Raw genomic sequence first — 27,375 nt, 5'->3', positions numbered from 1 at the left:
CCTTACTCGTCCATCTGGTTGGTCCCTTTTATTCCAAGCAAATGGCTTTATTGTATGTTTTTCTCAGGGCCTCCAGAAGGTGACAGTTGCCACCTTCTTCCTTCTATATATGTGAGCCGACAGCGAACCAATGTCAAGGTCTGTGTAAACTGTACAAGTTCAGGAATATCAAGAATGTTTCATGTGAATATTCACATGGCAACAGCTGAACAACAGCCCTATTCAGAGGGCTGAGCCCCTGGTATTATGAGTAATTGTTTCAACAGTGGCTAAGAGACAGTTGGTTTGGTGTTGTAGGTGCAGGCAGGGACTTGTCCTTCCTGTCAGAGCTCAAACCTGAACTTCCAGGAGGTGAGTGTGGGAGGGTGCAGAGAATGCAGAGCTGTCATCTGATAAGTGCATATTGTGATTATTTATTTAAAACCCGCCGGTGACACTTTGGCAGCGCAGCATTCGTAAGGGGGAAGGGCAAACAAAGAAAAAGAGTGGAAGAATACCCAAGAGACTGTTGCAGAAATGGTTCAGATCTCCCTATAGCTGCAAATTCACTCGGAGGTGGTGACATTACAATCCCATCTAACTCGGAGCATCTGCTACACTTACAGAACTCTCCCAATTTATCTGGGCTGCTTTCATGTGATCCATGATGGTTTGTGTCTTCTAATTGGTTCGCTAACAGGGATGCCACAGATCCAACCAAGACGTACTCCTCAGCCCAACTACTGCTGAACTAGCAGTGTTCCACTTCTGTCCCATGGTGCATCCTTATTTCTGCAACGCCTGCTCATTGCACAACTCCATTGTTGATAGACATCACATGAATAAAACATTGGAGATTTAAGCATGTATCAAGCTTACACACACACAATCAAGCTGACATATTGCTTCATGTGAGGGTAGACAACGCATGTCGGCTTTTTGTATCTTGAGGTTTATATTAGTGCTGAAGCCATTAGTCAATTGGCAGAAAATGAATTGCCAATACATCTGATAATCAGTTTAGTGTCATTTATCAAGCAAAAATGCCAAACATTTGCTGCTTCTCGCTTCTCAAATTTGCACAAATTTGCAGCTTTTTCTGTTTTTGTAAAACCTGATGTAACTACATAAAACTACTATAAATATCTTTGGGATTTGGACTGAACAAGCGATTTTAAGGACACCGTGGGTTCTGAGACTTTTATGACATTTTATAGACTAAACGATGTATCACTAAATATGCTGACAAATGAATCAATGGGGAAAATTACCCTTTGTTGCAGCACTTTTTATCCTTGAGCTACATAAGTCAACTTAAAGGTTAACTCTAACATATAACAAAATGATTGCCCAACAGCCTCACTAGGGTGCCTTGTTAATGCTAAAGTATATAAACAAGCCAAATTACTTGCACATGAGTATTTCTGCACTAATTTGACACAATCCGGAACCCTGCCAGGTCTTGTTAAGCCTCCTCTAATGTCTGAAGTACAGTGTTAGCAAACAGCCTTGTCCTTAAGCATCCATGTTTTTGTGATGTTCGGTCCACATATTCAAAACGTGACATTTAAAATAATCCATAATAAATCCCCAAGTTCTGATGTCCTGTGTTTTGTCCCCTCTGAGATCCTTTGTGTCAACACAAAAGGTCTCCTCCTCTCAGATGTCACCAATCAGATTTGGCCGAGAGTCTCGCGAAAGCGTCAACACTGTATCCGCCGTCAACACAAATTAGAGCTTAATTACTACAGAAATACCCATTCACTATTGTTTCCCTCCCGAGTGCTCCCCTGCGCCTAACCATCTGCAATACTTCAATAATATTTATCATGTTATTCTGAGCAACCTCACTTTTCCACAAAGCCCCTCCTTAATAAGCCCCGGACCCCAAAGCGTGCTGTGTGTGGATAATTTCCCCCACGTCCATTCTAGTTTATTGTTTCACATACTGTACAGTGCTACTCTTCCTCTGGGCAAATGTCCTCTTTTTTTTTTTTTTTTTTACTTCCCGTGGCCCCAACAATCCCATCATAATGCTTTGCCAACACTTCTGTGTTCCATTAGCGTCTGGCATTCCTCCACTAATTGCATGAAACTAGGTCTGCAACCTCTTTTACACCCAATCAGCGGGGGGCATAAGGGTTCCCTCTTTTGATTATATGCCACAGGAGCCGGGTAACAGCTTCGCAGCATCAGTGCAGACTAGACGAGCCGCTCAGGTGGGTGTTGGGAGGTTGGGCTCCTCTTACCTCTCCGTGTCACTCCATTTGTCGTCACCACCAGGAGTAAAAGGGGAGGGGAGGTGGAGGGGCGGATGGTGACGAAGCCAATTATTTTCACCTATCTGCTGCTCCCTGCCAGCAGACATGTAATCTTAAACGGTCTCAGTGATCCCTGGGCAGGCTTTGAGCCCTTGGAGAATATGGTTTCACAGATGAAGCTGTCACAGGAAACAGCTTGCATTCAGCAGCAGGCTTTTTCAGACGCTTCTCACCTGTCGTCTTTTAGAGCGTTACGACAGGAATTTACAAAATCCTCATTTCCTGAAACAAAAAAAGAAACTAACTTGTTAGCATTTTATCTAAGGATCTCTGTGTAATCACCAACAGTTTTGTTCTTAAAACAAAATGTATTGCTTGCTCAGTGTCTTTTTTATGTAAATGAGGAAGCGTGCAGAGGCATATGAAAAAATGATCGCAGCAGTGAGCTCTCGAGACAAAGAAGGGTGGAATTTCAGCTCTGCAGCAGAGAATGGCAAGGTGTAGGGAGGGATCCTGTTACAGTTTAAGGATCAGGTAATGCAGGCTGACAAAAGGCTGGACTACAAAGTCTCCCTTGGTTATTACTCTAAATACGACAGAAGGTCGGATGAATTAAATTGTTAACTTCTACCCCAAGCGGGAAACTGAGGCCTCTTTTGGTGAGTCAGCCTTACTTGTGGTGAGCAGGAAATGAACGCCTTTTCGTTTCGTTTCTCAACATTTCTACAGCAAGTTCACATCATGGCATGGACCTGTATCATCCAACTCTCCAGTGCATTATCCCTACAGTGCCCAAAGTTACACTGAAGTGGCTAATACTGAAGCCAATGTCAGGCATTTAGGCTACTAAAAGTTAAAGCTGACACTTGCAATTCCTGCACTTCTCTTGAGATAGTGAGGCTTTTTCCTAGATAGTGAATCGCTACGCTGCACACTAAATCCATATATTTTTTAATGGCAAGTGTGAAGTACCCTTTTGAACAGAAATGGAGCTGGTGGTATCTGAAGATGGTGTCTGAAATGCTGCCATTTAATAGGACAGAAAGCTGTTGTTTTACTGAAAAAGTCAGACAAAGTCGTCTCATTTTCCACCAACGCAGAAGTGACTGCCTTTCAAGACACGGATAACCCCATTCAGAACTAAATAAAAGAAGTCCTTCTCTTTGCACCGAGTTAAAACAACCTGTTTTGTGATTGCAGACCCCTCCCCTCCTCATGCTGTCCCTTTAACCCTTTAGATAATGACAGCTTTATAAGCCATCAGTGTCTCTGTGTTGTCTATTTGGGATTCCAGCTTTAAAAGCTCAGTGCCACTCCTTTGCAAATGGATTTGGCACCGTGAACAATGAAAGTGGGCACTCATAAACTATGGCAGTAAACAGGAGGACATTTTGTTTTAATTATTTGAACCCCCTTTTACACAAAGCAAACTCTTGTAATCAAGGCGACAAAATAAGGTGTTTTCCACATGTATTGTGGTTCCTTGATGTTTTTTCGCTTACAGTTCCTCAATTTGTGTCTGACTGTATTGTTGGTTTCAGGTTCCCTGCAACTGTAAAAGGTCACAATTTGCCTCATTCTCCCTCAAACTAGAGAGCACTCAGCCAGCACATACCTCCACCAAGGCTACACAGTCCTTTACTTATATTTTCAATCAAACAACGGCAGAAGTTCTTGAGAAAATGGCACAAATGCCAAAAAATATACCAACATGTATACCAAAAATGTTTTCAAATCCCTGGTTTCAAACCTTGATCGGGATCAAACATATAAGTTGTTCTTAGCCTGTAGTCCAACCTTTAACTTAATTTGAGGTTTTCAGATATCCTGCTGTCAAACAAAGTGACTTCCACCCCACAGCATGAGTAACAGCCAACTATTAGTCTGGTCTAGTCTTACACATGTATCAACATGTTAGTTCCAGGTGGACGATCAGTCACCTGTGAGTGTGTAACACTGCATGTCCTTTGCTTTTATCTGTATTCTCATCACTGTTGGGTTCAAAGAGGGACATCCTCGCAGAGCCACCTCAGATCTATAAATACCCTCCATTTATATTTCATTTATTACACTATGGGCAAATCAAGGCAAGCTTTCCTTCTAGCTAATGGATCCTACACAATGAAACTGGACATCAAAGTTGCGTTGAAAGAGCTTTGAAATTAGGCCATTAATATAATTCCTCTCTTTCTGGTGCTGGACACATATTTGCAACATGTTGTGATGGTAAATTTGTACTTTTTTGATCATCCAAAAGAACTTTTGGTCATCCCTTCACGTCCAAAAAGTAAACTTTTCCAAATATTTTGGGTATTTTGCAATGCCTTTTCAAGACATGGGAGCCAGTCTCACATGAAAACTACAGTGGAAATGGCATTATAGGAGACAATAAAGCTTTTTACGAGACTAATCCTTTAAGATTCCAGCCTTCAATGGATACAGTAGGTGCACAAACACAACTGATGTAAATCCAAAACCAGCTTTGACACACCTAAGCAAGAAAGACAACTTTGCAAATGGCAAGACTGTGTAATCTGATTACAGTTGGTAGATGTGTCTACGTATCCATATACCAACAACAGATATGACTGCAGATATGGATGTACTTTCTATTCAGCATTTCAACAATGGGGTTGAGAACAGCAGTTCTCCTCCAAGGCATCAGAGAAAATTGATACAAGGTAAACTGAGACACCATAATGAATATTATCATTACATTTACTCTTGAGGCATTTGGCAAACGCTCTAATCCAGGGTGACTACAATAGGAGAATGCACAATGGTTCTGTTCCTAGCTCTAGGACACTTCAACGGGACACATGGTTGACGTTGCATGTTAGATAAGTTGGAGTAGAATTGTGTTGAGTTAATGATTAAACTCCAAACTTCAAAACAAACAAAAGTCAAATGTACATTTACATTTTATGTATACACAAAGACACTTTCAGGCAGATACATTTCAAGCAAAACAAAAGGCAAAGAAACCACTGAGAGCGTCAAAGTACATTTCAATTTGACATTTGGCAGTCACATTATTTGAGGGGGGAAAAAAAGTGTTTCCTATCGAGGGAAATTACAAACACCAGAACCAGGCCAAAGAGGTGTCAAGAGCGGTGCTGTAATCTGATTTTGGGTTGGGCCTTTAAGTCAAGTCAAGCCTCTGCTCTATGGAAAATAGCCCTGTCAGGACCTGCGTGGTGGGCCCCCTCTTTGTGTCACTGTCATTTAGCATCTGCACTGGCATGTCAAATAGAATGCCACCCTCGCACTGGCTGCTAGCCCCCGTATGAGACAGGATGCTGAACAAAGGCCCCAGGATGATAGATGATGTTATACAACGGCCACTGTTTTTGTCAGCGAACGGGGGGCCTCTCCCTGACATCTATTGATGGATATGATTCTGAAAATTCGTCAGTGTGTGAGATGAAGCCATCAGAGGAAGCAGAAATGCAGGCAAAGGGAACGAAAACAAGAACCTGAAAATATCAGCAACCAGCTCAGGGACCCAAGTTAAAGTAATTATCTGTGACATTTTCATTCATGTAAATGTTTTTTTTTGCTGTTCTTTATCATTAGTTCATAAACTACAAAAGCAACCCAGCCAGGGTTATGAAAGTGTTTAAATTAGCAACATTTGCTGCTCTTAAACGCTGCGTCACCCCTGGGAGAGAAAACGTCTGCAGCACAGAAAGCGATGTGATTTAAGTTTGGAAAAAAACAATAGTATGTTGAAACTTACGGAGGGCTGAGCATGAACAGCACTGTGACTGAGCAGATAAAGAAAAGGCCAATGCCTGAACAGATCAACTAACACAACAGAAAATCCAAGGAAGCAGATGCCACAGAGCTGGACAGGCTGCTTGATGGCAGAGGGAAATGTGGCAAATGCAGTGCGAACTCACAATGATTTTGCAGAGATCGAGATGCTGCGAAAAAAAGAGCATTTTTAGAATCATTCACTGACACCTTCTCATCAGCACTATCCCCCTACACACATGTATTTCCGGGTGCTGAACATTAAACTCCTGTGTCTTCTCGGTGAGCTTCAGCACCCAGAGGCTTCATGTGTGAGTCATGGCCACTGGCTGGCCTGATACACAATGACAGACCAGGCCTTGGGCAGACAGAACAAATGCCATCACGCCACAGTCGGCACACAGCGCTGCAGCACAACACACAGCCATTAGCTATCTAAGTAGGCAGCTGTGTCTTAAGAGACGCATTTAAAAGAGGGAACTGGCATTTTACCACACAAATACATCACTGGGAACTGAGAGGAACGATAAGCATATAACAGACTTAACAAGAATCTAATTGAGGCAACATCAGCTTGGAAAATTCCACATTGTTTTCGGTGACAATCCACGGCCAAAAGACAACCCTGATGTACTTTACTAGGTATCAACCTCATTCTCAAATGAGCTGCATATGCCCAAACTAGTTGTTTACAATCCCTTTTTAAAAAAATAAGTTATATTCCACGCTGGTTACGAATGCAAACAAAGTCAATATGCTGCCAAGAGCCAACATAATAGAAAATCTCACTGGCATATTGATGTACAAGTCTGGCCTTCCTCAAAAACAGTCTGTCAGAAGCAATACCATCTGAGTTACAATGTGAATGCTACAAATCAGTGAAGGAGAAGGAATAACTATTTTTTCTTACAGAATGTATGTAGGCAGCCCTGGTGTGTTGTACAACAATCTACAAAAGATAAAATGAACACATGCTGGTACACCATGTGATATCAAATGCTATAAAGTTGTAACAGAAAACATCATCACCAAAACCGACCACAACTTTTGACACAAAGTAATATCACAGATATCTGAACCGAATCCAAGGTCTCTTGAAATTCCTCTTTGGCTACAGTGGTTGTTGTTCTCAAATTGCTTAACTTGGCCCTCAGAGACATTGTGCAGCTTCAGTCAGAACCAAAATATATATATCTTTTTTTTTGAAGTGTTGAGTGATCACTGTACTATTTTAATTTCCATCAATAATGTTCTACGCTATTTTCAGAAACACAACCCCACTGAGAACATTCAGCATCCCGACTTAACTTACTTCCTGCCCGTTTTGCAGGACTTGCATATAAACTGGACATATAGGCTGTAAGAAAAACCATCAGGCTCAGGATGTTGAATAGATCCTGTTTTTTTTTTTTACGTGCTCACAAACACATACTGCACTTGGTGTGAAAGGCAAAGGTCAAAGAGCAGCAACAAAAGGAAGCCAAGTGTACTTTGAGTGTGACACACCTGGCAACAGTGCGACAGACCTCTAGATGAGTGTGATTAACCCCCTGGCCTGCTAGCTTTGTTTTCTTCTGGCTGCATCTGCTCCAGTGAAGCAGTACAGGCTGCAGGAGTTAATGTACCGATGAAGAAAGCAGGCCAGCTGCAATCTTTGAAGGTCCAGAAGGAGGGATATGGGAATTCTGTAAGGCTAAGACACTGAGAGGAGGACAGCAGAAGACGGATCTGTCTGTCTTGGATCACCTTTGCCTGTGCTGTTTCAGAAAGACAGCGAGACATTTGTGCCAACATGTCAACCGTGGGGGCAGCAGCTTGTAAATAAGACATTAACCTCTGTGTTTACGAAGGAGCAATGTGTTTTTTTCATTGCAAAGTGCTTTTCCATTCCACTGTAGCACACAGCTCCCTGTGAGGGATGGGCGGGGGTAGTGAGGCAAAGAGTAATAAAGCGTGTCAGTTCCTTTCTAGGGATAAAAATATTAAATCTTTCCGTTTTCAGAGAAGGAGTCCATTTTCATTTTTCACTGCTTTCTTTGCCTCTCTAACCGACTTGAGTGGATAAAAAAATGTTTCTGTCTAGGATATTTGTGCCAGGGAAATCAATCTATTAGCTATAGGCACTGAGATAAGTCGCTTTCTCATTACGTGGAGGGGAGCTGCACACTGATGGTGCAGAGTGCACTTACTCGTGCACACAATGAGGTCAGCACGTGACCCCCCTACGGTGCTGGGTACAAACACATCCCGTCTGCAGAGCTCTGGGCAAAGCGTTAAGGACCATCTGACTGAATCCTTAACATGATGCTGTCCTGACACATCGTGTTGGAAACACAGACCACTGTGTGTGCGTGTGTGTTACTAAAAATACTTCCACACATGCAAGTACGCTCTGGAGGATTGGATAGTATAGTAGTTGGCTATCTCAGCGTGTTGTGTGTGTGTGTGTATATGTGTGTGTGTGTGTGTGTGTGTGTGTGTGTGTGTGTGTGTGTGTGTGTGTGCAAGGCAACTTTGCATGAAAGAGAAGCCTACACACACTGCATTGTGATGCATGAGCTGCAGCCATGCTGCCTGAGCTCATTCGGTCTCTTGGACATATTCATTTCCTCCAATACTTAAAACATATAATAGAAGGGGGAGGAGCAAACAGCTTTGCACTAATAAATCACAGAGCGAGTCTCCATGCAGAAAGGTTACACATTTCTAAATGGATCCTTTTTATTCATCTTGGTGGGATTTGTCCCTGCTCAGCCTTTGATTTATAGCACATCAACTGGCTGTTGAGTTTTGAAGCCTTGTTGATTCATATGAGGCTGACAGCTCCTGACACTCTTCTATAAATATTAATCATAAATCTAAGGTTCAAGTTATGGTGGTGAATAATCTGAAAGACAACCAGTCGAGAATATTAATTAACCAAATTTAATTAATCCTCTGAATAAACTAGTACAGGAAGTTGTCGCAGCCACCCACGGCTACGCTACCTGACTGGGAGAACAGGCATGAGGGATATGATGATGTTTGAGTCCTAACTTTAGGAGTTGTGTGAAAGAAACTGCATCACAATATGTACATTAATTCAGCGTGCAGCTTTGAATTTTTAATTAAACCTTTGTTTAACCTGGGAAATCAGCAGAGAACAAAATCTGATTTACAAAAATGACTTGGCAGTTTTAAAAAGGCAAATTCAGCCTGCATATTCAGGCATCGAACCTGTGGGAGCAAGTTTTAGACTCCTGCAAAGACTGAGAAATAATCGACAATTATATGTGGATTCAAATAAACTTGCATTATCATGAAACAGTAATGCCCGTAATCCTCTCGTTATTCATAAAGTCTTCTTTCTCATCCACCGCATGGAAATCAGTACTGTCTACATCGAGACGAGCTAAACAAATGAGTCTACATATACAGCACAAAGAGCTTATTCATGCCCGGGAGATCCTGCTACCCATCCTTGAAACCCCTTTAATTCAAAATATAACACATCCTTTAATGGTAGTTTTCATTGGTTCGCCTCTTAAATTTCTGCAGGCCTTTCAACAGAAAAAAAAAAAAGATTTGTCAGATGAGAACTCTGTTCAAGGTGTGTGGGAAGGTAAACCTCAAAGGCACATAGATAAGCCTTTCATTCCCGGCTTTTGTTTATCTCGCAGGGAATTTTAAAAGGATATCATTCATTATTCAGACTGTATTTACAGAATACAGACTCTTACCTGTGCTTAGTTTTGGAGATGCTCTTTGTATAAATGTTAAATAAACCAGACCTTTGCTCCAGGGATTACCTTGAAAATGCATGACTGTCATTCCCATACTCAATAGAGAGATTCTCCACAATAGGCCTATATTATTACACTATCATACAAATGACAATGAGTATTTTGTACAGCCCTCTTTGATAGAGTGCAAAAACTGCTAATCCACCCATCACTTTTTTTTTTTTTAATAATACCACTCGCCTTCATTCATCTATCAGCTGAAACACAATACCACCGTGGCCATCTTCACAGCCAGCTGTGCTTAACCACTTCCTCCTGCTGTCACTGTTATGATTATTTATTTTGATCTTGCGGTGCTTATGACTGAAGATGCCTAACTGTGTTCCAGATTTTTTCTGAAACACGCCAAGAAATCATACTTTTTCTATGTTTATCCTCTGCAAAAGTGCAGCGACTGACAGTGATTGCGAGTCAAAGGGCAACATTTTGTTGATTTGGAGTTGATGTACTGCAGAGATTATGTAAGTGACAGCTTCTATGTGGGCAAATGCTACTGCTGCAAACCATTAGGATGTGTATACGACTGGTGCAAATTGCTGATTTCACTAGCTGGGATTTTTTGTTTTGTCTTGCTTTGTATTTCAAAATCAATGCCATAAACTCCTAGAGGGAATGCAAGTCTGCAAACTATCCAATTATTTTACAAATACATACCTTTAGAGCAAGTGCATGAGCATGTCGTCACTATTTATATGTGAGAGGAAGCACGTCAACCAATGTATCAGGGCTCAGTACCCTGATGTGTGTATGTTTGGGTTTACAGCAAGTTATAATAACCTAGAGGGTACAAACAAGCCGGGTGAGTCAATTATCCAGTGCAATCAAATAAAGCACCACTGAAGTGCGTTTGCCTGGATAAATAGCAATGTCTTAATCTGTGTGGTAAGTAGTCGTATTCTCAGATGACACCGAGTTTCTGCTTGATGGATTCTTCAAGCTCAAAGCGTGAAAAGCAGTTGTGGATACCAAGATTCCCCTGACACTCATTCGCCAATGATCAATTTCCCATCCTCCATCCTCTAGCCTGCCCTCGCACAGCAGCATCAATCCAACACAAGTAAATACAGTGAGTGGCTTAATGCATTTTCTTCTCCAGGGATTCTGCAGACCAAAATGGCACCGGGAGGGTAAATAAATAAATATTCTGTTGAGCAGTGGAGTGGATTGCGTTCTGTTGAATAGTGAACAACCTTTCTTCCCCCTGCTGTCCATGAAAGGGGAATTAAATTCTTTTTTAGTCCAGGCTTCTGAGCGTAAACAGCCATGGACACGGTTGCAGAAGAGAGTCCGGAGTTGGATGACACTAAAAGTAGCGATAAAGCTCAGTTCAACCAAGGAGAGAGGAGGCAGGCGTCCCTTGTTAAACACATCAAAAAGCAGCACTGCATAGTCAGCATGTGCACTTGAGGAGGGGTAATTAGAGTCCTCCTTTAGCATGGCCTCCATTCAAACTGCAATCAGGAGTTTGGCACAACAAGGACTATGAAAATCACTTTAGCTAACTAGGTCCATCCACGGTGCTCTGCCATGACATAATCCTTTGGAAAGACAGTTTATTTCTCATCACTGCAGCAGTTCATGTCAAACTATAAATGCATTGCCCCTTTGGCAATGACAGGAAGGGCAAACAAAACAACATTACCCACGGCTTAGGGGGCACACGTTAGCTAGACTGGCTGGATGAAACTTTACGTGGTCACTATTTCACAGCATAACTTCATACGATTTGATTAATCCCTCAGAGCACATAATCTAGTGTGCTGCCCACAGAGCGCAGCGGTTCCCACCCCACCTCTGCACAGCAGCATGTGGATAAGCTGTGATAGGACGAAGGGCATGGTAGCAAATACAACACATCCAGCGCTCGACATCATGACCTTGACAGGAGAGCAGGCTGACAGACGGTCTCTCTATCTTTTCACACTGCTGAAAAGGCCCCGGTCCAATTACAGGCACAGGGTACATTGTCTTGTTAACTTCAGCTCCGACTGTACATTTGGGCAGCTCAGAGATCAAGTGCTTGCTGGAGTTTAAATTGACAGAGCTACCTTTTCTGCTGTCACAGCCTCTGTGTTACTCTGTCACTGGCGGGTGATGGAGGAGCAAAATAAGCTGTCTGGGGCATCTATGCAGATAGTGACAGCATCAAAGTCGGCGGATTCTGACAGCCTTCGTAGGAGGTCTGACTCTTGTTAAGCAATCTAGTGGAAACACACAGTAACTCAGACAGCACAATGCAGTAGAATATCATGGAAGAGGTGTACACCTGCCATGATGTGTTGACTACAAACAAGCACACGTTAATGGTCGCATTAATATCTATGCTGTGGTATCCTGCAGCAACAGCATTGATAGATAACAATAACATCAATTTGTATTATGTTTTAATAATTCAAGCATATTGAATATGTTTCCAGATTCTCAAATTTGAAGGTGTGCTGGTCTGTTTATATGATTGTAAACAGGATACATTTGGGTTTTTAACTCCGTCAAAAAAAATAAAGTAATTTGAAGACACCACCTGGGGCTCTCGTAAGTTGCGATGGACATTTTTCATTATTTTCTACCATTTTATAGATCAAACATTTTGAAAAAAGATTCAACCTAGCAACCAATAATTAAAATAATTGTTAGTTAGAGCTCTAGAGTAAAATGCGTTACCTAAATGAAAGTAAACATGTTGCGTTCTGCATCAGACAGGCAACAGAACCGTGCTGCTTTGCTCTGAACTTGGAATTGTGGAAAGTGGAAATGGTTGCACCTCAACGACACAGAGAAGACAGCAGCTGCATTTGTTTCAAACTCTACCAGATTACTAATGAGGTATTGACCTATAAATGGCACTTCAGAAATGACAGCTACCAATATTGACCTTTAAAAGAGGAGTAAATATAAAGAGTGTCTCCCAAAGCTCAGCACTGTGCATGTGCCAGAGGTCAATACCGAGACTCCATTAGAGCCATTTAAGTAAAACATTCTCCTGGAATAAAATGCCACATTTAGCTATTTCGCCAAATGATCCTGTGGAACAGTCATGGAATATTTGAATGTTTAAACAACACACGGGGCAAGGCTTGATGCAAGTGCAGCTGACACACTGAGGAGCAAGAGGCCGCCTAGCCGTGCAGACCACAGCTCTGAAATACGCCTGAGTGTTAATTGGAAACACAGCATAACTGCTTCCTCACTGAGGCGTGTCATTGGAAAGGAAATAAGCAGGAGCAGCAAAATATACAAAGACACTCATGAGGATAAAGGAACACTGCTCAATATGATCGGAGCAGGCAGATGAGACGGGGCTAAATACACATCTGACTGAGGCAACACAGTAATCTTAACACAGACAAATAGCCTTTTGTCTAAAGTGCCCTCGTGGTAAAAATGAAACGTGTAATTTTGTAATACTCCTAACTCCTCTGGACAAGAAATACAACTGTGTGAAAAAGTTCCATCTAAACTTTAACTCTAAAACTTTAATTTCTCCCGTTTGGTATGGGACATTCCAGCTTGCAGTCATTATTTTCATGTTTCAGGCGAAATTGTTTCAACTGAAATTGGATTAGCATGTCCTCTCAGGGTCCACTGAATCAGTCATACAAAAAAAAAAAAAAAAAAAAAAAGCTGATTCTGTGCCGATGTGTGTTGATGTTTTTTTATTTTGCCCCACTACGTATATTTTTTTAAAAAGGACTGAGAGGAGAGGGTCTGATTGCCTCTTCTGTTTCGGATGCATCACACAGGTGTACTATTGTCAGACGAGTATCTCATAACACAGGTCTGGTGCCCCTATGACTGTCCAAAACCCTACCCCCATTCCCTGACCTCTATTTCCCTGTTGGTCAGTCCACAGCAAATCCGAAAAGCCTCCCAGCATCTCCATGGCGACGGGCCTCAGTCGAGCAGATGGCCTCAGTGTGCCGCGCAGCAATTAAAGAGCGAGCGACGAGCGGGGAAAAGAAAGTGGGTCAGGATCAGGGGGGAGCAGGGCGAGCTACGAGGAGCTGCCTCTGCCTCGGGCCTGCGCACGGACGTAGGCGCTTGCAAACACATACACACGGGTGTGTTCATGGCTCAGTGCACTCCTTCCTGGGTCTTCCCAGCAAAAACAAATACCCACCCCACGCCGGTCACGAAGCGTCAGCAGTGTGAGTATGAAAAGAGGGGTTAGGGCGACAGGGGAAGTGTGGCGCACAGCAAACTGCCCCCGTATCTAACACACCCTTATCTGCCTCCAACAGTGAGAAGTCAGAGAACCTTCCTCCAGAATTACATGGGCAAATCCCACAACCAAATCAATAGGATTAACCCTTTAAATCCCACATAACGACACAGGATACAGATTCAGAATCAGGCCCCTGTTATTTAGATTACTTCCACTGGAGTGCCACTCACTCCGGCAGGAATTGCTTCTTTTTTTTTTTTCAGCTTAACCAAAATTTAACAAACAGCAGGGGTGAAACACACCCTTGGCAATGTGGGGCAAATCCAATCAGTTTCATCCCCCAACTTCTTTCATCGCATATTGAGCAGCCTATTGAAACACAGGACTTCCATTTAATCTTGACTTGGACCCACTTGTTATAAAAGATCTGATTGAGCTACAGACTCACTCATTACTCAAATTAAGAAAGGCTTTAATTAAACTAATTTTGCAGACAATATGATCTTTAGCACATTATGGAGATTTTAACTTAATTTACTGTTTTATGTGTCATAATATTCTTACAATTATGCAACAGGCAACACGCCTGTTTGAAGATAGCTTAAATGGAGAATATGAGTTGGTTTTGGGGAGGGGGGGTCCACTGGCTTCCCGCACAGATACAGAAAAAAGGCCTAATGAGCTGGAAAAAATTGAATGAAGTGTTATTTGTACAAGTTCTTTCTTCTAGCGAGCAGCCCCAGTGTGCCTACATAGAACTTCAGCCAAGAACACTGTTTCAAGGCAAACTAGAATCACCCTTGGAACATAGCCTCATTCAGGAGCAGCATGACCCTCTGCAAACTCCCATCCCCCACCGGGTCTACATGTAAATCCCCATGTCCCCTTTTTCCTCTTTACATTTAGGCTCTTATTTTCCCTTGCAAATTTCTTTTCCCCCCACGACTTAGGAAGGAAGGTAAAATCCTTAAGCCCATTCTGCAGAACAATTTGAAACTTGGCATCCTGAAGGGTATGAGTCTGCAGGCCGTAAGAGGGAAGGTATTTAAGGGTTTTGCTGCGGTATTAAACAGTCACTATATCAAGTTTCTCATTCCAACATTTGTTCCTCTTTAGCTTCTATTTTCAGTTTCATAATGCTGACAAAGGAGGTACACAGTGCCGGGAACAACTGCAAGCCCCTGCATCCATCTGAAATAAATATTTACGATGCTCGTGCTCCATCTGAACAGAACATATGGGTAAAGTGGGGGAATAAATTCAACTCGGATACATCAATAAATGCAGGAAAATGTGCTGTTCACGCTCACACATCTGTGAGACTGTGAGCTATGTGGGTGCAGGGTCAGTGAGTGGGTGTTCTTGTGGCCACTTGTATCTGCATAACTTATCATCATATAAATGTTGTAACTCATATGTTCGACAGGTGGGCGGGAGAGGGGGGGAACCTCTGACCCCCCCCAACCTTCTGTTTCCCTGGCCTGACGTGACATTTGGCATCTTCATGGCTCAATCGACAATTGCTGTGAACTACAAACTGGCCCTGCGTGATTCCTTCACTGGTTTCAAAGCTCACTTCAGATTCCTGACTGGTTAATTCCACTTGCAAACCCATAGCCAAGCAGGACATGTGCTGCCAGAGTGGAAGCTCCCATGTGGAAACCCCTGGCAAAGTTATTCAGCTGGAAGAGGCAAGAAGAAGTCAGGAGGAGGATGAGAGGAGGTGGGTGGGGGGTACAGCAGGCATTTTATATGCAACAATTCTGCATTAAAAATGATTACCTTCAGGGGAAATAGTAAAATGTAACCCAGACAACTAGAAGTGAGATCGAGGTCAACCGTGACCTGGATCGTTCTATAACCTTAACTAAATGGTTCTAAACTTAACCATAGCTCAACCTAAATTTGGTTGCCATGACAGCCTTCTCCTAACCTCAACCCCGCATGTTAATGGCCATGTAATATCAAGTTATCAACTGAAAAAACGTGATCAGAGAACATTAAGCAAATCTGGAAATGTGATCATCCTGACTCTTTTAAGAACACCGTACGCCAGGGGACATTACTTTTCTCTCCAAAAATGATTAATTAGGTAAACGTGAAACCACTGCAAATGAACACAATCTGTAGAAGATAGCAGAGCCTGACTGATCCCACAGAAATACCGGTGTCACAATGTTGGCAGGAAAAGACACTGCAGTGCATTCACTTGCAGCATTTGTCCTTCATGTTTCATTTTGCAAACTTTAATTGTTTACTGTTCAAAATCTACTATTACGATTACTACTATTGCTCTCATGTTTCATAATAATGTTTATTCTCAAACTCTACAATATCCTTCATTGGACATATCTTTATTGCAGTTTAATACACATTCGATGTCACCTTGCCAAAAAAGCTTGCTTACGTCGTTTGTTCATGTAAAACAGCAACGAATGCCAGCTAATGTGTCATTAAAATATCAAATATCAACCTCGACCATACATTGGAAACTCTGTAAGAGTCAAAAGATGGTAGAGGACAGTCAGGTACAGCAGGTCCTCTTGAGGGAGACCAGCTTTGCAGCCAGTCAGTCCCTAAAATAATGCATTAGGGATACTGCAGCAGCCCTGTGTGCACTTTCTGTGATGGAGACCTCAAGTGTGGAGGGTACGTGCACATCTTCTATTTATGAGTTTGAGTCCCTTTGGTCTATGTTCATATACACCTCTAATAAATGTCAGGTATGAAAAGAACCAGATTAAATGCATGTTCCCCTGTTTCCTCCCCTTTACAGGCACGATGTAGTGTATTTGTGATATGATATGATACTGCATTTAGAGGAGTAAATGCAGTTTAAGCACAGCACAGCCATACCCTACAGCTTTACCTTTATGCGTGTAAGTGCAGTGCTGATGCAGACTCTGTTCGAGCTCAAGATAAAGGGATAAACACAACCCCCTTTCCCCCGCTCCGAGGTGGGGCTGGTGGTTAGATTACTCACTCAACCACCTACCCACCTCTTTTTCACGCACATTTAAATACTAAATCTACTGATAGCCACATGCGCAGCAGTGTCGGTTGAAAAAAAGAGAGGGCATACAGGAAAGAGGCGGAGGCCATTTGGCACACCTGACTTTCTGAAAACAATGCAACATTAGAGTCAAATTCAGCCAGGCTTGAAACTGGGGAATCAATAGCAGACTACATTAGTTGCTTTGGCATAGACCCTATCAACAAAATGGAAGGATCAATGCCAAACTGCGGGCCATCTCTGTGTTTATCTTCATCTCTTTCACAGCAAAGTTGAACCATGTGCACTAGAAAACTGGCAAAATAGAGGATTCCTACCACTCATGTAGGTTGACCTCAATCTCAGTGTAATGACAATCTCTGGGAAACTATCGTGTCAGCTGGTGGCGCAGGTGGAGAGAAGAAATAACAGCTGAAACATTCTCAGAAATGTTCACATATAAGCAATTGAAATCCTTTCGAACTAAGCAAATTATCTTTACATTTGAACCCAGCAGGGAACCGTGCAAACATGTAGGAAAGGCGCACACTGAGTAAAATATGACAGACACAGAGCTGACCTGTTATCAGTCATATTCTGCTAGTCTGTCTGCACAGGACGAGGGCACTAAGGAGCTTTGCACCAAGCTGCAGCACACTGGAAGCTTAGCTATATGTCAGGGAGAATAAATAAACCTGTGTTTGTGTTTTCTAAGCAACCCCCCCCCCTTATACCACCACCGTTGCTGCTGCTCCTGCCCCCCCAGCCCCCACCCTTCATCCCACTCCCATTTACAACCACGATGTTGCTTTGAAGCACAGTCAGCTCCCAGAGAGATATCAGCGCGGAATATTAAATGAGCGAACACCATCACTCATTAAAAAGGGAAACATTTCATGAAACAAACCCCCTTTTGTATCAAGTGCTAACCAAGCCCGACTCTCAGCAAGCACCATCCTCAAAGGCAGAGCGGGGAGACAGGAGAGAGAGGAAAGAGAAAGAGAAAGGGGAGAAGAGAGATATAGTTGGGGGGGGGCTGGGCGGGGGGAGGGGGGGGAAGGTAGACCCAAGTTTGTCAAAAATAAAAGAGAAAAATGTAAAGTTCTGCCAGGAGATCAGCTCTCAGCTTTGTGAAACCCGGGGTGCTGTGTCACAATGACGGAAATTTCAATACTACTTTGATTCCGAACATTTCCGTGACTAGAGACTGAACCCGCTGCTAAATTTTCGAAATGTTCGATATTTTCATTTGAATGTGTTCTGCAAGCTAATATTCCATTTCAGCTTCACCCCTGGAGGCTATTTATCAGTGGATGGCATGTGCAGTGGGAGAGCTGGAAGGCTTGTAATGGGATTGACAGATGGTTTTTGAAGGCGGTATGGATGTTTTCAGTCAGAAGTTGGAGGCAGTAAATATTCAGTGTTTTAATAAGTTGACCTGTTTGAGGTCACATATTTAGAATTTGCAGGATGGAAAAGACACCTATTCTGCTGTCGAGTGTCAAAAACACAAGAAATCTACAATGAAACTAAGAAGAAAATGTCTCTTTCAAATACTTAAAGCTGGAAAGAAACTCCATAAGCACTGTATCATACTTAAAATTATTGATGATTTAAATGATATTACTTCTTACAGTGGGACATTGTTGGAGAAACTTCCATCAAATATTTAATTTAAGCCTTTAGCGGCCCAGTGCATCAGCCCACTGATATATCGGTCAGACCCAGGACAGTAGGAAGCAGAGCTGCAGGCCAGCTCTTGTCAACAAACTGCACAAGTCAGCACAAAATTCAACTGAGTCAAACAGCAGAAAACATGGCAAGAGCATCAACTAGTCCATCAAGTTTTAAAATGAATCCCAGTCCACCTCGACTAGTTCACAAAGAAGAGCTGCGAGTGAAAATCACAGACGAGTTTGGCTTGGAGAGCACACAGCCAATGTAACAAAACCTCACAGCTAATCAAGCCAATCGGGTAACAGAAAATACACTTTATTTTTATATGACACCGTTTGATGGATTTTCTGCAGCACTGTTATCAGGTCAAAATTCGGCAACCACGATAGATTTTGTGTTTCCACCTCAGAGGATCCATTTTACTCTTCATCCTCAGACTCGGCAGGTTGTTCGCTGACTGGTTATCAGGACTTCTTTGCTCCTTAATGGAGGCACATCAGCCCAGCTGCCTGTTGTAAATTGACTTGTTCACGCAGTCACACAGGGGGGTGGGAGCCGCACCGATCAGATCTGCTTTATTTTAAAGGCATATAGCCTTAGAGGGAAGACCAGGAATTATCCACTCTCTCAATCCCAGCTCAGCCTGTGACTAAATGCCCCAGTTGTAAACCCAGACACAATGAGCAAAGAACGGTATTCCCATATGATTTCTTTTTTTAAATCAGCGAAGCAGAAAATACAAGACGACTGCATGAAAAAAATTTAAATGATGCATTAAAAGGCTGCGTTCACTTCACACAGCAGCTTGGAAAAACTGAAATGGATGCAGTTCCTGTAAAGAAATAAATATAATTTGCTTTTAACTGAAATGAATGATTGCAGGTAGTAACTATAGTAACTGAGCTCTCGGGGAGAAAAAGTGCGAAGAAACTCTGCAAGCTATTGGCAAGCCAAGACAGTGTCACATAAAAACAGTGCAGACTGTCAGAATCCTTCCAACATGTGAGATTATTTACTTTTTCTTCAGTGAAGATTTACATCGACTCAGGAACCATAATAAGCCTGTCCGCAGATGCTGGAACAGCTATCTGACAAACGGCAAAGAAAATATGGAACAAGTGTAGTCAGTCAATGCCATTCTCATTCTCAAGAGCAGAACAGGAATTTAACCATTTAATCCCTTGACATGGATAGGATTGGCTAAATAGAAAGAAAAAGACTCGACAGATTAATGCCAAATCAGAAAAGCTCAGGGCGAGATTTGATCCCCTTTATTGATTTCCTTTTTCCTTACTTTGCTGATTCTGCGATTTGAGTTGAAACAGAGAAGAATTTCAAGGATTTAAAGCATACAATTGCGGCTGCAGCTTGCTGATAAACGTGTTTTCCATCCTGATCCACCACGGTGACGGTCGGGAGTGAAGAAAGTGAGGGAGCAGGCGAGGACACCTATCAGACACTATACACCAAAATAACAACCAAATGAAAACACTGCATATGATACTGAACTGCATGTTCTGACAAAACAGGTAACCTTAGACAGCCGGTGTCTGGGACAAACATTACTTGTGATATTAGACTAAACTTCCCCTAAAATAGCTTCATTCAGTGATGAGGGATCAGATCCAAACTATTCCATCATCACAGAGACAAGCAGGAGAGCTGTAAGCTCCTCAGTCAAGGCCTGGAGAGATTCATTTATTCCTCGTTGTGACTGAAATCCTGCATATAAACTAAAGGCTCCAAATAATCTGAGAGGTAAACTTAATTTAACATACATTCAGTCTTTAATACTATTTGTGCAGTCTTCCACACGCAGGGAACACTCCATTTTGTCATAACCTTTCCATTATTTAGGTTCAGTACTTATCGCCATGTTTTATTCATCTATTTTGTGATACGCAGCCTTTATGCAGAGACCACAGGGGCTGGAAATGTGCATCAGGAACTGACAAAGAAAGCTGAGAATATGCCTCTTGGATCAACTGCTATGGTGTACGGACCCAAACTTTGTTAATTCAAATATTTTGCCAAAGAAAAGAAAAATCTCTTGTTTGAGAGCAGCTCCTGAAATTAATGAGGGCCCCTCTCCATTTCCAGAATCATAGCAGGCAAAAAAGACATTTCACGCAGTGTTTCGAGAAGGATTTGCTAAAGAGCTGACAGGAGGACCACAATGAGCTAAATGCTCAAAGAGATGAAGTTTGAGTGGCCAAGTGCCTCCATTAGTTCCTATGGCAAAAAGTGAAGCTTAATCTCCTGTCAGCTCCCCTCAAGCTACTCTCCCAGGACTCGGAGCTCTCTCTCCCATCCATCACCTCAGCGGGGACCAAAGGGAGACTCCCCAAAGGAATGAGGATCAGAGCAATTTGCATTCACGCTCAAACCATCAAGGCCCAACAATCCCACAGTGAGGCTCTCCATTTCACTATATCACAACTGTCATCCCGGTGAAATGCAAAAAGCCTCGGAGTAGAAATTACAGTTTTCTTCAAAAGAGAGAAGGAAATTAGCAAAGTCAAAGTGCTAATTACACTGCTCCAAAGGGGCAGCAGTATTTGTTCCATGACTCATCTAAGGAAGCATGTTCATGCCTGTTTTAGTGTTCAACATCAAACACCAACCTATTCAATATCAACATGCCTGCAATTGTCCTCAGCCGCCCCCCCGACTGTTCAATCAATCAATCAGTCAATCCAGCTGAAGTACGTGACATTTCATACACAAAGGTAGACTTCAGTGTTCTTCCAATGAGTCTGAAAAACAAATACACACTGAGCAGCACAGCATGTGACCATTTGTCATCAGTCAAAATGAACTTTAGTGCGTCAGGCTTCGGTGACAAGCTTGCGCATAGAAATCAGGATGTACAATTAACCCTAAAGAGTCCCAACAATAAAGCCGTCCATCAAAACTAAGCAGGAAATATCACCCATGGTTTGCATCTCTCCTGGGATGTCACATGAGTATTTAACAGCAGATAAACACAGTTAAAGGGCAGAAACTAATACAGCTGGGTTGTGATATTAGTATAAAAGCTTATACCAGGAAAAGCTCAATGACAGACTGCGTAACATGACTGACAGAACTGAACAACGGGGGTCTCCAGCAGAATGCTTCTAGCCTGTACGCTGCCAAGTTATTACAAAGATTACAATTCACAGCGACACAATTTCCCATCCTGAATAATAGTACATTCAAAGTTGATGCTTGTCCGCTATTCAGCATTCATTTCCCAAATGTTTAATCCAACTAAGATGAGGAATTAGAGCTGGAAAATCTCCTTATCCCACCGCTGAGAGTGATATCTATATGGGCTCGCACAGCACCAGGACCCGAGGATGGAGCCAAGCCATAAACAACCACCTGGTTGCTAACTCAATTCACACTCAATTAAATATCAGTCTGGAATACTGGAGAGACCAAGTGCTAATATAAGAAAGCAGGAACAGAGCTGCTGTTATGCTGTTATTATTCACAGAGATCCATTATTCTCAATGTTCCTTTTTGATAATCTATTTGGCGAGCAGCTCGGAATATTTTCTGTTTATGAATTTGGCACTCTTGTGTTTTCTACAAATGGTTATTACAATGACAAGCACAAATGGCTTTCCCTAATGGATAACTGCAACAGGGTTTGCTGCTGCTTGCATTTGTTAGGGCCATTCCTCCCCACTTGTTTGTGCATGGCTAATGAGGGAAGAGTCTGGAACATGTTGTATATCAATTAGGCCATCAAAGACCGTGGGCATTTATGGCAACGCCCTTTAACCTCAGGGTGAAAGACCAGATTCTTGTTTTTGCATGTCAAAAGAAATGAGTCCAAACAACAGCTGAAAAAAAACATTTCCAAGACATTTCCTGCCTTTCACGGAGATGTCTGAAAGCATGAATTATACAGTCACTTTGGTTTTAAGTAAACTACAGCGGTTCAAAAATGAAACAGGGGCAAAGTGCATTCGTATGACGTCTAGTTAGTCTTAAAAAAAACCTCCTGCTTCACTCAAATGAGATATGTCCAAGACGCTTTAAGCGCAATTTTTCGAGACATTTTCCACTCACTTGACTGAACAGCTTCAAAAGATTTCCCCTGTGAATCCCAAGGGAACCAGTTAATCCTGATCTTCTCCACAAGCAAAGGGATCATCTCAATGTAAATCAGACAGGGCTTTTGATCAAAGTATTCAATCAGACTTAAACACATGACGCCACAAGGAGCCTCAATCGCGAACAAGGTCAACATCTCGGTTGTTCTCCACCTCGAGGAAGGTGGAAAACAACAAAAACAGCCCAGTGTAAGTAAATATTCGCCTGGAATACAGTTTTTTTTTATTTATTCGAGCGCCAAAACACCCCATTAAGCAAACATGTACATGCTGCAGTCTGTCAGAGAAAAGGAGGATGAGATCAGTGCCGCTCAAAACACGATCTGACATTTCTTGACCACACTTGACCCTCGTCCATTCCTGTCTTAAAATAGGGGCGCCAGACGGAATTTACTTCTCCAAGATGTAAACAAACCAGTAAACTTCTAGCTAAGCCTTAAAAACCCCTCTCTCTGCTTAATGGATCACACACACACACACACACACACACACACACACACACAGAGAGAGAGAGAGAGAGAGAGAGAGAGAGAGAGACTTATATACCTGGTGTTTTGTTGTTGGCTTGTTTTCCAATTAGAAGGTTGTCAATATAACCGGAATAATGATGCTCCTTCCAATAACAGTCAAATGGACTTATTAAGCATGTATTTAAATAATTAGGGCCACCATGGGAAGCTTTAATGTCAGGATGATCAATGTCAAATTATCTCTCCATTTATCAAACACCAACCTCAACACCTCATCCCTCCGCTCTACACACACACACACACACACACTCTTATCTCCATCTTCTATCATTTCTGTCACACATTCAGGGCAGTGTCTAGGCAGCATGACAGGAGCCAGAGACAAATGTCACAATATCCTGAGTCACTTTACCTCAGAAAAATACCACGACTGAATATGGAAACAGCTAAAAGGCATGTGGATTTCATTCACACTTTAAATAAAAATGAAGAATTTGGACTTAATGACTCCTTAAATTCTAATTATTTACAGTACCCAGCTAACAGGCAGGGGATGAGGACCAGGCCACAGGTTTTCAATTACCATTCAGGAGCACTGTGTGGCTCCGAGTTGCCATCACAATGAGATATTGGAAAACTTGGGGAGACTTGCTGGCCTACACGGTTCGCACACATCGCCATCTGCCTGCTGCCCGTGTAACTTCATTATTTCACAGCCAAATAAGTATTCTGCAGCCGCTTTGTGAGGGCTGGATTCTGAGACTTCAAAAAAAAAATCATTTTCCAATTTCCTCTCATTTGCACATCTTGTCGCAAAACACAGCCCGGGCAATCCCATCGATCCACCCATTCGTGCAGGTCTGTGGTATTGCAAAACATCATGCAGCACACACACACACACACACCACACACACACACACAGTGTAGCAGGGGAGGGGGGGGTTGATGATAAAATAAGGCAGATATGTGGCAGATGATTGCCTGCTGAAGTCTGATTTCTGCGGCTTACCTTGGACGTGCAGCGCTAACAGGAGTATCCACATCCCCACACACATCGCCATGGCTCCTCAACTATCCGGATCTTCTCTGATAACCTGAGAGTGGATGAACAAGGGGGGGGCTCACTCGTGACGACAAAGACCAAGCATGTAACTTCTGCAAATCCCACTTCGGCAACCAATCAGTCTACCTCCCTCGCTGAGCAGGACGAGACTTTGGCAAAACTAGAGGATCGGTGGTGCGCTCCGCCCGTACCAAAGCATCAATTTCACGTCTGCGGCGGATCCCCCCTTTGGCGAGCGGAGAGTTTGCACTAAGTAGAACCTGGCCGGGTCCCCCGAAATGAGATCCAGGCGGCTGCAGATTTGCCTTTATAGGTGATGGGAGTCTTTTTTTAGAGAGGCGAAACGAGAGTTGGGCTCTTATCAAAGCAGCTCTTCTAGTTTAACCATCTAGCCTTTGTTGCTCCATCCACCGCAGCGGCTGCAGAACTCTCTCTCTCTCTCTCTCCCTCTCTCTCTCTCTCTCTCTCCCCCTTCCAGGATTGTGGATCAGAGGTAAAGTGGGCGGGAGGTCCTCGATCGATGCTGCGCTGGGAAGTTTCCAACACTTGGAGAGTTTCTCCGGGTTAGGGGGGAGAGGGGGGGGGAAACGTCGCCTTTTTTTTTCTCTCTCCCTTCTTCCGTCTGCAGAATTGAGCCAGCACCTAACAGATAATCTGCTGGCACCGTCCCCGGTTTAGTTCCTTAAGTTCCCGGTTGTCCCCGTCTGCAGCCACGGCCAGCCGGTGAAGCACAGCACGCCAGGCCGGTGAAGTTGTTGTAACTCTGGAAATGGTGGGATGAGGCCCCCCCCCCGTTTTGTTTTTTTTCCAGTATTGGGTGAAACACAGTGAGGCTTTATCCCGCTATGCGCACCGCCCCGCTGATCTGCCACCACAGTGTGTTGCTGACTATCGCTGACGCTATGGGAGAGATCGGGATCGGGTGACGTAGTGCAGAGGGGAGGAGCCTGGAGTGTCCTGCAAAAAGCAAAAGCATCGCCTGGATCAGCCACAGCAGCCTGGTGGCCCTGTTGGAAGTGACTCAAAGTTTTTTTATTTATTTCTGGATCTGTAAAATGAACCCTCATGGAGCAGGACGCGATACAATCATTATCAGATCAAAACTCTGAGCTGGATAGAGGTAGATCCGTCGTGTATCGCTACAGTGTGTGGGGGGTGTGGGGGGAGAGGACATAGAGAACATAGCGTGTACAGTCATGTTAGGTGAAATAATGCGAATTGTGAAATGCCTCTCATATGTTGTAATCCCGCAGAGCCACCGAAACCAGGCTGAAAGGGAACAACCAACCAAGACTGACACTGTGGTGAACAAATGGCATTAAAGCCCTCAGATGTTGAGGAAGTTGTCTGAACCCCACTCTCATATCCACTGCTCTGTGAAGCAAAATGAAGGACAGTGTATTATGAATGTTTATTTTATTTAGCCAGTTTTTCCCATTCTTCTCCGAAATATAGATGCTCAAAATATAATTAAATAATAATTAAATGTAACTAATGAATGTCCTAAACAGCCACCGTACAGACAGGTGGGGTACAGGCAATGAAAAACAGCAACATTTATCAATTATTACATCATTTATTAAATCCTTTAAATTAGTGAGAGTATGTGGTATTTCTCATATGCAAGGGCACCATCAGGGATCCCCTCAATGGCCCCTGCAGCACTCCAGACCTCAAGTGAACCAAAAGCCTGACATAAGTCAGGGTGGGGTAGTGAAAGCTTAAATATGATCCAAATACAGTCATCCTTCCTCCAGGCAAAGTAACACTGGAGGAAGATGATGATCTTAGAAGGAAAAAATTACTTACCGAAGTAATTGAAAAATGTTCCTTAAGTCCTCAACTATATGTATGTGTGTGTGTGTGTGTGCATGGGAGGGAGGGGATGATGGGGGTGTCTATTTGACCTCATAAAGCAGCTGTGAGAGCGGACTGTACCCAGCCCCCCCTTTCTTTCCTTCCTTCCTACTCACTCTCTGGCCAGTTCATCTTTTTCTCCAGAAGCAACCAAACAGGATCAGGCTTGTGACTTTACTGCCTGTAAATGAATGGGAGGATGAATGTGATAACACTTCCCTCTTGTGGACAGTAGTTCTACAGATAATTACAATAGACCAGGACCAACATGGTTAATATTAAACAGTCCATTTTGCTGTTTGGACTTTGCAGGTTTGCATGTGGTCAAAATCCTGTCTTTGTTTGTGATTTACTATCAGCACCACAGAATTATCTGCTGAACAGCAAGAGAAAATTACCTGGCATGACAAAACAGCACTGGGCCAATTGGTTATTAGGGTCAGTGTAGTGTTTGGGGCACGGCAACATAAATCAAAGTGGAAAAGCACATGCACTATCCTTTCTAAGTGAAGGATGTGCTGTTAATAAACATGCCTACAATCCTGTTGAACGCAATAAAACCAGACTGGTGCATTCTGGGAGGATACAGATAAACTCCAGACTTGACATTTTGTTTTGTCAAATAGCTGCAGAGAAAAACAAAAGGACTGCTGTTTGAAATTCTGCACACTTACCCCAAAGTAATGGTTTTAGCAAAATGGAATCATGTCAACTGAATGTATTATGTATTTTGCAGCTGTAATGTATTACTGTCTATTGACTTTCCACTGGTTATCACGCAAGATAGCAGGAGTATTTCCCAGAGCTATGAATAAAATATACAGTATGAATTAACAATGTCAATTTTACATTATATTTTACCATTTGGAAGACAATCACTTTACTTCATAAACCTTGAAAGGTCAGTGCAGCAGCAGCCTAAGGGTATTGAGAGATGGGTAGTTTAAATTTGATCAACTTTGAAAATTTGGACAGCAGGAAGGGAACATAAAATACTCTCCTTCGAGGACAATTTCCTTCTGGGGATGACAATAGATCATCATGGGGACTTGACTTGGGAACCGAAGGGTCAGCCAGCATGGATCACACTATGGAGTGTGGACTGGTAGCTGGAGATGTGCTATTTCACCTCCTGGGTTCTGCCGAGGTGCCCTTGAGCAAGCTACCAAACCTAACTTCTCCAGGGCTCCCGTAGCGCCTCAACATGGCATCCCATCACTCCACCGTCTCTCATTTGCATGTTCAGGAGCCCTGTGTGGGTGCGATTGTA

The 27,375-nt window shown here is 42.9% G+C and overlaps 1 protein-coding gene across 7 annotated transcripts in view; it reads right to left on the bottom strand.

Annotated features, from left to right (window-relative positions):
• The window catches only part of nectin1b (nectin cell adhesion molecule 1b), a 146,937-nt gene extending 121,608 nt beyond the window's left edge, over positions 1-25,329 (bottom strand). For 2 of the 7 annotated variants that reach the window (XM_051398164.1, XM_051398166.1), the window contains exon 1: positions 24,195-25,317. In XM_051398164.1, the coding sequence (XP_051254124.1) occupies positions 24,195-24,246 (52 nt within the window). In that variant the 5' untranslated portion in view covers positions 24,247-25,317. Of the gene's footprint in view, positions 1-24,194 lie in introns of all 7 variants that reach the window. The other 5 variants (XM_051398163.1, XM_051398165.1, XM_051398167.1 and 2 more) reach the window with 5 other exon arrangements.
• Between the last annotated feature and the right edge of the window lie 2,046 nt (positions 25,330-27,375).

The sequence above is a fragment of the Dicentrarchus labrax genome, unplaced genomic scaffold (genome assembly GCF_905237075.1).
Source record: "Dicentrarchus labrax unplaced genomic scaffold, dlabrax2021, whole genome shotgun sequence".
NCBI classification, from domain to species: Eukaryota; Metazoa; Chordata; class Actinopteri; family Moronidae; genus Dicentrarchus; species Dicentrarchus labrax.
Note: the sequence above shows the minus strand (reverse complement) of the source record. Positions and strands in the feature narration are given on the sequence as shown.